Source organism: Glycine soja, chromosome 1 (assembly GCF_004193775.1).
Source record: "Glycine soja cultivar W05 chromosome 1, ASM419377v2, whole genome shotgun sequence".
NCBI lineage: Eukaryota > Viridiplantae > Streptophyta > Magnoliopsida > Fabales > Fabaceae > Glycine > Glycine soja.
The window spans coordinates 31964652-31976543 of NC_041002.1; the positions used below are offsets into that span (position 1 = coordinate 31964652).

Sequence of the window (11892 nt, forward strand, 5' to 3'; positions counted from 1 at the left end):
CATTAATTATTTTATCATTTAATCTCATTCTTTGAAATATCTGAATTTAAAAAGGAGCATGGTCAATAAATAACTCCTCTGCTCAAAATACCAAAAATGTAGAATGACGATTGTTTAGGATAATTTATTGCCATGGTCATTATAATTCTTTTCATTCTTATAATGTATTTGGAAACATGAATCCCCAACACAACTAGTAATTGCTTTTGCATCACTTTTAATGTGATTTTATTCTATATGTGGATCTTAGATGCGGAACCAAACACCCATTTAATCTTTGGAAATATTTTTATCCTTTTAGAATTTTCTTTTTGGAGGAACTACTTGGTTCTTGTTTTATTTATTGAGTGAACAATTCAATAAATATATATTTTCTTATTGAAAGAGTACATAACTTGGGGGAGAGATAATAAGCTAAAGAATAGTGTAATAAACTGAAGGGGCGAAATGTCAAAAAATATTTGTAGTTAGCTTAAAGATGCTACGAATTAAACATTTTATTCTAATTTTACTAGTAATTGGATATAGGTATGGTTGGAAGAACCAACAAAAAATTGTTGTGTTTTTTTTTTCTTAAAAGTTGGTGATTATTATCAGTCTTCGGGAACAATATCTGTACGTATTTATTTCATTATTTGTACAATAGATATACTTGTTGAGTCTTTTAACAAAGTTTATTGATCATACTAGTGTTTTTGGTTGGTGGGGGAATGCCAAAATGGTGGAGAGGTGAAGAAATTTTGATTGTTTTTCCTTTGGGATAGAAATTTGGAGTAGAAAAGAGACACAAAAATGGTAATATTCTTTCCTTTATATTTTTGTCTCTTCCAATATTAGAATTTGCAAGAGTTTGAAAAAGTGATTTATAATTTTTGAATTGGATTAAAATCGTCTCAATATTTTATTTTATTACTCATTTCATCCATTATCATTTATGGAGCAGAAAATAGGACATCTCAGGCATAGTAAAGCCCGTCTATATTTGATTTTTAGACCCTTTTGTTCAGGTGTGCCCATGGCCATGGTGTGTAATCTATCTAACCTTGTTGAGGCTCAAGGAATTGATATTTTGACTTTGATAAACTAGAGGTATAGTTCTTGTAACTAGTTAACAATGAAGATTATCTGATGTTTTCTATAAGCACTGATTCTGTATTGACATTAAAATTGTGTAATTGGACTTATGATGATTCTGTGGCTATGACTAAATTATTGATTACTACAACACTAGCAGCCAACCTTAATGAAATACAATTGACATTAACCCATTGGTATTTGGGTTCTTGGTCTTGGCAATGCTTTGCATTTGTTTCAACGGAGATAAATAATGTTTCTGGGGTCTCTAATTGTAAGTAAGATGTTCTACAATGTGATAGGGCTGCTTGAATATATTCTTCAAACCCATAATCTCTAAATCTGTGCAGTCCTAATTACTAAATCCTTTAACCCCATAACCCTATAAGCCATAAACCGAAACTTTAAAATTTTGAACCTACATCTCCCTAACCCCTAATAATGTATTGCAATACACAAGGATCAACCATTACAGCTTCTAGCTTGTAAAATATTATTAAAATTCAGTTAATAGTTCTAGTATTAGAATCAAAGAGGTTGATATTATCTTCTTGAATAATACAATAAGGTATGGCTATGATATCCAAACAAGCTGCAAGTGAATAGAGGAAGCAAGAAAAACTCTATGGAATGCTTTAAATTTTAATTTATAGTCAATGTCTAAAGGAAATATTGGTAGGTGATTTTATTTTGGAAAGCTACACACACTTGTACGAATGTATGTAGTGCTTTCAAATATAATAATCATCTTTCAAACAACCTCAGGTTTTATAGCATGCCTTGGTAATTTCATCTCACAGGTAACTTCTCTTCAAAACAAAAAAGGAAACAAACAGAACAAGACAAGACTTGATTTGCAAGCTGCAATAAAAAGACTTCCAAGACTTTCTTCTTTGTTTCAAGGCATGGTGACAATCTTGTACTTAAATCTTAAATATCGTCTTTCTTTCAAATCCAAATAACCAAAGAATGCAAAACCAATAGAAATTAGCAAAAAGTAACCGGGGGGTTGTCTGATCTCCTAATTAAGCATCATGAATGATTGGTCCAGCAGCAAGAATCTCCTTTGTCACTTGGTTGTTCTCTCCATAGGTGAATGTTTCAAAATTGTTCTTGAACAATCCAGCCAGCTTCAATAGTGTCTCCTTGTAGGCTTGTTTGTCTGACCACTGCAATCAAACAAAAATTCAAAATTTCCAACTTATGTTAAAAGACTTTTGAAAGTGAAAAAAAAAATAGTTGTAATGATTGAAAATGAGAGTTGTAGGACCGCTAACCGTGTTCTCAGGTTCTAGAATTTCCGAGGGGACTCCCTCCACTTCAGTGGGGATCTCAAGTCCAAAAATCTCAGTCTTCTTGTACTCAACATCCAAGAGGCTTCCAGAGTGAATAGCATCAATAATTTTTCTTGTATAAGATAGTTTAATACGACTTCCACAACCATAGCTGTAGTTTTACACAAGCAAGAAAAAAGTTGGTTATAGATATTTGAAGAGAAAAAAATATATTTTAGCTACACTCTTTTATAGAGAATGGTATCTGTACAAGAAATTGTATGACAAATTTTACGAGAGAGAAAAGAAAAAGAAGTATGAGAAGTGATGAGCAATGTGATATAGAAATAAATAGAAAAATTGTTGTTGTATCAACTATTGTATGAATTATTGTATTAATAACTCTTTTTTCAATATTCTTTATCTAACAATTTCTCTTCTGTTGGTTGAAATTCATTTAGGACCTACTAAAAATGTGGTTCTCATTCTCCATTTTTAAATTAGTGGATCCTATCTGAATTTTCAGCCAATAGAAAAAGGTATTTTTGAAAGCAATGTGAAAATGTGTTTGAAAAGAGTGCTAGCACTCCTTTTCTAATTATAATTATTATTACTACTAAACTGTTACCTTCCACCAGACCATCCTGTGTTAACAAGCCATCCAGTAGCACCATGATTCTGCATCTTTTCAGCAAGCATGGCTGCATACTTTGTAGGGTGTAGCATTATAAAGGCTGCACCAAAACAAGCTGAAAATGTTGCCTGTGGCTCCTTTATGCCCTCTTCTGTGCCAGCCACCTTTAACCATCATAAATAAAGAACTCATTGGAGAGATATAAAGAGGAAGCAATATTAGCCAAGATTGAGTGTTATAAATTACTCAGGCATTACCAAAGCTGTGTATCCACTGATGAAATGGTACATGGTCTGCGACAGGCTTAGCTTACTCACAGGTGGAAGCACACCAAATGCATCACATGCCAAAAGGATCACATTCTTAGGGTGAGGACCAACACATGGTAACTTCACATTTGGAATGTAGTCAATTGGATAAGCTGCACGAGTATTTTCTGCAACAAGGAAAAAATATTATTATATTCTATCAACAAGGTATATTGTAATTAATTTCGAATTAGTATAAGGTCTATAAGATGTTATTATGCCCTCACAAATTCCTGTAATTTAATCCACCTTAATGTTTATAGTCTGAATAATATTCAAAGGTTTGACTTGTTAAAATCCATCCTAACCAACCTCGTTTATTTGTAGGAGTTGACCTCACATAATGGATTAGTGTCATGACTCATGGATACATCTTGCAAGCATACATTAAAGTCAACCATTAATTTGGTATGATCTAGTCACAACTAAGCCCTTATATATAAACCAAGTCATTACTTACCTGTAACTGATTTGTCTGTGTAATCAACTTCTCGAAAATGCTCATCAAAAACAACATTCTCCAAGACTAACATCCAAGTGAATAAAAAATGTGTCAAAATGCATGAAGTCAAAGATAAGGAGATGTTAAAGTAGGCTAAGGTTAATAGGGTTATACCTGTCCCAAATTTGATGGCGTTCCAGATGTCAGGTTCATTCTCCCTTGAGAGATCAATGCATTTGGCATAGCAACCACCTTCAATGTTTGAGACACCACTCTCACTCCAACAGTGTTCATCATCTCCAATTAAATACCTATTATGATCCGTGGACAGAGTGGTCTTTCCAGTACCTAATATGAATATTTATAGAAAAATGGAAGAGGATACAATCATAAATCAAATCCATGCCTAAGAATATTTTATAACACATGCACTTAAGTATGGCCACACGGAACACTCTTCTTCTAATCACATTTAATAATATATATATATATATATATATATATATATATATATATATATATATATATATATATTGGTTTAATCATAAATTATTATATATAATAACATTGTTGATTTTTAAAATCAACATTTTAAAATATTTTTTAATTGGTTGACAATACTAATAATATATAAAAATTAAACTCTTTATTATTATGAATTTATTGTATAAATATTTTCACTGTAATCAACTGTCATACATGAATATTGTTGACTATTTTAATAGTTAATGTAATTATTATAAAAATAAAATTTAAATTTACATGACAATCCATTTGACTTAATAGAAATCTACTAACACTATATTAAAATTAAACATTATTATTATTGAGTAAATTTCTTGGGAGTTTTGTTAAAATCAAAACCCATTTTTTATTTAAAAAGAATTACATGAATTTTATTTAACTCAAATATGCTACTAACATTTCTCTAATAATCCATTAAAATCATACCTGAGAGTCCAAAAAAGAGAGCAACATCTCCACCTTTGCCCATGTTGCAGCCAGAGTGTAGGGAGAGGATTTTCCTCTTGGGCATGAGATAGTGCATGACACTAAAGAGACCTTTCTTCATTTCCCCTGCATACTGTGTCCCAAGGATCACCATTTCCTTCCTTGCAAGACTAAGATCAATGCTAGTAGAAGATGTCATGTAGTGAGTGTAACGATTGCAAGGAAACTGTCCAGCATTATAAATAGTGAAGTCTGGTGTGCCAAAATTCTCAAGCTCTTCGGTAGTTGGTCGAATGCACCTGCATGTCACGTATCCATTTAGCCATTTGTACACCTTTTTTTTTTTGGATAAGAATCGAGATTAAGTATCAAGAAATTTACAACAATTTATATCCAGTTCAATCAATATACAACAAGTTTTTGTATACACATTTGCCTATTCATTCCATTATATTTTTTTTTTCTGGAGACCTATTTCATCCGCTGAGAAGGGATGAACATGTTCAATAGATATTCGGATGATTAAATTAGGACTATTATAAGATACTTAAAATATTATTCACTTGTACTTATACACCTTTCTTATATAACTTGGTTTTTTAGTATTAAAACAAGAAAAATATAATTCCAGCCGATACATTTTTTTATCTTTATTTAATATTGGCTTGTGGTTTGGAAAACTAAAATATATATAAAAAAAAAGGGTAGGTGATATGGTAAATTATTCTTTTGCTTTTACTTACATGTTGTGCATAAACAAGGAATGGTAAGCTCTGGCAGAGACAATCCTAACTTTGATTTTGTTCTCTGGGTCCCAGTTCAAGAATTGGTCATTCACAAAGACCTGGAAAAATTAGGAATACATATATATTTTTAGAATACTACCGATTGCCATCCATACTTAGATAAGATATTTTTAATTTGAATGTATAATACATAGGAAATGGGATATAAATCAACTATACCAAAAGACACAAAGAAATTGGTCAAAAACTCTAATGCATCACACAAGAAATTCCACAGATAGTTTCCATTTTGTGAAATATTATCTATTATGAATTGGCGGGGAAAACAAGTAAATGACATGTAAACCATGATTAATTGGTTGTGAGATACACTCAACCTACTAGAAATATAATTGATTTTTCAAGGTCATTTGATTAAAAGGTAAAAAAAGGTAAAACAAAAAAAAAAGTATGAAGTAAATATGATAAAAAAAATATAAAATTAGAGATGTTTAAAAGTCATAATTGATTAAAAAACATTTAACTTGCCCATTTTAACAAATGACAACATGTTCTATTCCTTGTCACCACCTTATAAAAGATGAGATAAACCCACAAAATCAGAGCCAACGACCAACGACCAAAGCCATCGTTTGCACTCATAGTTGATTTTATTTTTTATGCATAATTTGTACATGTAAAGAGAAGAGAAATGACCTTGTCCAAAGAGTTCAAATAATCAACGGCTCTTTCTCTATTCACCATGAAACTGTGCTCGTCCATCTCGATGTTAGGAGAACCCCTTAATTGAAACAATATTTTGAGCGTTAAATGGGAACAAAAGAGAGAAAGGTAAAAGAAATACAAAGATTAATTATATTTTAAACCGTTAAATATATGAGCAATGGTAATTGGATAATACACTATAAATTATCTTTTTTTTTTTTCTCTTTCTATCAAATCATATAACTTATATTTATTTTCTTTTATTTCACTCTCTAGGTGTCTTGTTGATTTGGTTTTGGAATTGAACCTCTCATGTCTCAAACATGAGACTATTAATATGGTGTTACGATAAGCAAACCATTAATCCGGGTTGAGGATAGCCACTAGTTAGGTGTCTAATAATATATATACAAGGTGTCTACACATCATTTTTGTAAAAATTATTTAATAAAGTCAAATTTCTCTTAACCAGAGTTAATCAAGACCCAATACCATATATGATGTGATGAAAAATACTCACTTTCCCCACCAAAGTTCATTCTCAGTAACTTCATCTTTCACCACGCGCTTGTCTCTGGGACACCGACCCGTCTTGGCCCCAGAAAGCGTAGCCAATGCCCCAGTGGAAGTAATGAACGATCCTTTCTCATACTTGATCGCTTGTTCATAAAGTTCTATAGCAAATACAAAAAAAATAATATATATATATATATATATATATATATATATATATATATATATATATCAACACTATTAATCTTATTATATAGTATTATACATGGGATTTTCTCACATATCCAATACTCAGAAGTAGTAGAATTCATGTTTCATATTATATTCTTATATATTTTGTCGGCCATAAATTTCTACTGAGTAAAATTAATTTAGATTATTCAACTCATTATTTTTAAATAGTAGCATCATTAACATGCCATTGCCATTCCTGAGGACCTTGACTAATTCTTTTCAAATATAAGATATATGTGAGAATGTGAGGCTGAACTCATTTTCGTACATCAGAAGTACAAAATGATGTAATAGGTACTGCCAATCTATATGAGTATGACTGTATCATCAATTTTTGAATTAAAAAACGCGCAATGAAATTATGGACTATATTATCTATATATTCACATTAACACGTGGTAATGACGTGTTTGAAGGAAACTTGTCTTATGAGAAGCTTTAAGGGTCATTTTATTTTCGATTTTCAATTTCACTTTTAGTTATCAAATGTTCCTTTATTTATATTTTGTTTCTTATTTTTTAAAATTTTATATAGAAAATAGTGAAAATACTGTTTTATTTTTTCATAATTTTTATAAAATTTTTAAAAATTAAAAAGTAAAATAAGAAAGATAACATTTTTATAATTAAAAATAAAATAAAAAACAAAAACCTTATTCTCTAAAAGGAAAATCCCTAAGACTCCGTCTAGAGAAATTTATGTATAATTTTATTTGACTTTATCTCCGAACATAAATATTTATATAAGTATTTGAAACAACTTATATAGAATTAATTCAACCCTAATTCTCTATTTTAATTTATGAAAATATACTATATATAAATGAATAAAAAGAAAATAAAACCTGCTGGGGAGAGGTTATAGAGAACATGTGTAAACTTCAAGGCACTGTCACTGACAGCAATGGTAGGTGTGAGAATTTGGTGCGGCACGTGTTCAACCCTTGAGGCTTCGTATTTCCTAGCTGCTGGATCCCCTTTCACTACCTTTGGTCCACTTTCTCTTGTTAGTGACGCCAAAGATGCACTGCATGTACACGTTAATTTCAACAAATTAATATAATATGTTGATTAAAACTATGTTTATTTTTTACCTTCAATTTTGATTATAAATTACTACTATCACTTGTTTGTGATTAATCATTCAATATTTCTGTTTAAAATTTTATATCAGAAGTTAGAACTAATTTTGTTAAGACTGTATTTGAACGAAGGAATTTAAAATTCTATAAAATTTTAAATATTAAGAATTTCAAATTAAAATTTTTTTATTTTCAAAATTTTGTGTTTAGATAAAAAAAAAATTAAAATTGTGAGGATAAAAGAAAATGAATGCAAAGAGAAGAGAAGATATGATTGTTCCGCTTTCAAAAAGAAGAATATTGATGCTGCATAGGATTTGTAGGGGAATCAAGAAACGACGGCGTACATCACCACGCCGACCCCACAACATTTCGTCAATGACGCAAGACATGACTCAGACCCTTCGTGCCAACGAGCACCTCTGCCGCGTGATGGGCAACGAGAGTTGCTCCCCTGATTGGTGGGTACAGTTCTACATGTCCCCCTATGTCTACACCTTGATCGACGCTTCGCGAACTTAAATGATATTTCTTGAAGAAGAGGGTCATCAGGTGTGAAGTAAGAGTCGCAAGTTCGAGAACGAGATTTCGGAAACCTTTAGGTGAAAGACAAGATGAAGGTTATAAAGAAAATACACAAATATTTTGAAAGGTTCTTCGATTTAGAAGATAATTTCAATTTTGTATCTTTTAGAAAGAAATTAAAATTCCACACTTTTAGTTGTTTAAAATTCTATTTTAAAATTTCAAAAATTCAAATTCTTCATAAAAAAAACATTCAAACAATGAATTTTAGATTAAAAAAAATAATTTTTTTAATAAATTACTTTACTCAGTTAAAATTCTCTATCTAAATGTATTATATCCAAACCTACTCTAAGAGTTTTCTGGGAAAATTATAATTGAAAGAATTTCAGTGTGTTGATAATATAGCACATAAAAAAAACATGCATTTAATATAGTAAAAAAAATACCAGAAAGGAAAAGAAAATCCACTATATGATCTGAATGATTTTTTTTTAGAAATTTCAATACTTTTGAGCAAGAAAGACGGATTATTCAAACATCTAACTTTTGACAAATAATTATTTAATAAATAATAAATTTAATAAAAATATTTAAATCACTAATTTATGTATAAAATTAGATATATGATATTTTACTAAAAAAATTAACATACATAACTCAAAAATATATTTTTATTAGTATTTTTTAATTTTATTTTTTTCCTTAGAATCCCGAGGAGGGGTCAAGGCGTCCCTTGGATCCGGTACTACGCTTTCAAGCAGATATAGATTAACCATTTTTTTTTTAAAGAAGGCAAGCCAAATGTAAAAGGATAAAGAGCTAGAAATTGAAAAAGGAAAGAAAAGTGATTATTTTGCTTAGCAATTTTTTTTGAAGAGACGCAAGATGCAAATAATATAATATAATAAAATGTTTTCTTTCAGGTTTATTAATGGAGCCACCCTGGTTCCACGTTTTGTTATCTTCCCATAATTTTCTCCCGAAAACTTGGTAGGTTTTGTCAAGTCAAAGTGTTTTGTTATATTACCAGCACATGCTAATGATATTGTTATGAGCGAAAAATAAATTGCTATAACCTGAAAATATGGCGTGGACATGAGATACAGAGATATCATATAAAAATAGAAACTCATAATTTTTTAATTAACAGTGAAAAGAACTACGTAAAACTTTTGGTCACGTAAATATATCATATAGCTATTAGAAGTAATCATGGCTAGTCGAGTCGAGTGAGGTAATTAATTATAAATACAAAACTCTTCCTCCAAAACGTAATGAAATGAAATAGTAGTATAAAACATTACCTGATGGACTCAAGCTGCTGTTTGTTGCGTTCTTCCTCGGTAAAAACGCTGGCAGACGTAGGCAGAGAGCCCTTGGGAGTGGAAGGTGCAGATTTCTTCTTCTGCAAAGAGTGAAGCTCATCAATGGTTTGAGCCTTCACCGTTGGACGACCTTCTTCATTGTCACCAAGTTGTTGAATCTTTGCCAGCCCATTTCCGTTTCCAGCGTTGTCACTTGTCGGCATCTTCTTCTATATCTAATAATTAATCAATTAACCAGTAATTTTTTTAAAATTATACGATAAACATATGTATATGTTGATAATGTTAAAAGTCATTCTTTATAATAAAATTGATTTTTTTTTTTTTTGTGTTCTAGAGTTTATATTTAGCACTCAACTAAGTATATGTTTGAATTGCCGTTAGCTAGCAATCCTTAGAATGGGATTTCAAAAGGATCAAGGGCGTGTGTTTTGCAATCTAAGACTGCATGTCACCGCATAATGATCGGCAACTCAATCATGTTCTAATTTCTTTCCATCAAATCAATTCATTTTGAAATAAAATGATATTTTCCATCATGACTATATTCAAATTGGAAATCAAACGCTAAACCAGAACTCCATTGGGCGTGCATGGTTCATGATCAAGCCAACAGGCCATGATCACCATGATTATAATATATATATATATATATATATATATATATATATATATATATACACACAAAAAAAAATATGTATTGAAGAATGACATACTATATAAGAACCGGAATGTTGAGCTTGATGCGCAAAGCTAGAGGCCAGAAGTGCAAATAACGTGAAACAAAGAATGGTTGCAATAACAATGAAAGCGCAAAATGGAGAAGAACGATTTGGGAAATATGTTGCTCCAAGCTGTGCCTTTTAAAGTGTATGGTGTCCCCACCTTAACCATGTGTAGTTGAGGTAACCATAGTTTGGTCATATCACTACACCTGAGGGTCAAGCTCCCAAAAATGGAAGAATTCCAAATCATACACAATACAAAATCATCATGAATTAACAATCCTATGGTCCTCATCTCCACCTTAAATAACTGACGTTGCACATATGTGCTGCCACGTAAGAAAAAAGGTCATTATGGGAAAAAAATAATCAAAGTGAAATTTAATTTCAAAATTGTTGCACTTACACGCAGACAAAATTCACCTGTTCAAGCTTATAACTAGCTCATTCCACGTATGCATAAATAGTAAAGACGCGCGCAAAAAATGTGTAGAGAAAATATAAGAAACATTATAATCTCGTTCACAACACCTGTGTGTTGGCTAGAATAAATCAACTCTAGATTCAACTTCCGTTACTCGTGTGCTATTTTAATTCTAGAGTTAAAAGGAGTAAAACTAGGCTATGTTTACTGGGTGAGTAAAAGAATGTGAATATACCTCGATACTTCTATTACTTGAATGCGATTTTTAATTACGTGTGTAAATTATTTTATCTTTTCATTTATTTATTGTTTTATCTTTTCATGTACACGTATTTTAAAAGCACATACCAGGAATTAAAGAGATTGTTTTTGGTTGTCGACTTTTAAAAAGATTGAAGTTTTCTTTTTTAATTAATTAAGGTATATATGTTTTACAACTAATATTTTAGTACGTGAAATGCACAAAATATTTTTTTTATATAACTAGTGAATGTTTTTATAAAATTAAAGGGATTGTTTTTCTTGTCAAATATTTGTTTTCAGAAAACATTTTCATATTTTTTTAAGAGTTGAGCTTTTGAAATTAAAGCATGTCTTACAATTGACACAATAAACAATTTAGAAGTATCCATTACTGATGTATAGTACAATAAAACATCAACATCATCTTGACAGAATTAATGTTGCATAACATGATGCAACATCGGCTTAGTCCAAACTAATATTGTAAGTATTATACAATACCAATTTTGGGAGAATATTGATATTGTTTTTATATTTTTTAATATTTTGTTCATTTATTAAATGAACCAGACCTACAAATTAAAAACAAAATCAATCCAGACAGTTTATATTATATTTAATTTATTATTGAATAAATATTAATAAATACAATAATGCTAATACATAAATACCCACTACAAGAAA

The 11892-nt window shown here is 30.4% G+C and overlaps 1 protein-coding gene across 2 annotated transcripts; it reads right to left on the reverse strand.

Moving 5' to 3' along the window:
• Nucleotides 1-1698: 1698 nt before the first annotated feature.
• On the reverse strand, nucleotides 1699-10657 carry LOC114414670 (phosphoenolpyruvate carboxykinase (ATP)-like). 2 transcript variants are annotated; one of them, XM_028379030.1, is made up of 13 exons: nucleotides 10533-10655; nucleotides 9796-10031; nucleotides 7727-7908; nucleotides 6655-6808; nucleotides 6126-6210; nucleotides 5427-5527; nucleotides 4684-4982; nucleotides 3907-4080; nucleotides 3751-3816; nucleotides 3240-3418; nucleotides 2977-3146; nucleotides 2352-2520; nucleotides 1699-2243 (listed from the first exon to the last, which is right to left on the reverse strand). In XM_028379030.1, the coding sequence occupies exons 2-13, from the start codon at nucleotides 10017-10019 to the stop codon at nucleotides 2100-2102; spliced, it is 1947 nt and encodes a 648-aa protein (XP_028234831.1). In that variant the 5' UTR covers nucleotides 10020-10031; nucleotides 10533-10655; the 3' UTR covers nucleotides 1699-2099. The 2 variants fall into 2 exon arrangements, with proteins under 2 accessions (XP_028234831.1, XP_028234823.1); XM_028379022.1 differs by having other exon boundaries at nucleotides 3751-4080; nucleotides 10533-10657.
• Nucleotides 10658-11892: the final 1235 nt, after the last annotated feature.

Bases quoted from the DNA above. Each gene is read 5' to 3' on its own strand.
- LOC114414670 (XM_028379022.1), bottom strand. From the start codon at position 10,019: ATGCCGACAAGTGACAACGCTGGAAACGGAAATGGGCTGGCAAAGATT. The intron at 7,909-9,795 runs GTAATGTTTTAT...GTGTACATGCAG, and splicing joins CAGCAGCTTGAGTCCATCAG to TGCATCTTTGGCGTCACTAA. The intron at 3,419-3,750 runs GTAAGTAATGAC...TCCTTGTTGCAG, and splicing joins CACAGACAAATCAGTTACAG to AAAATACTCGTGCAGCTTAT.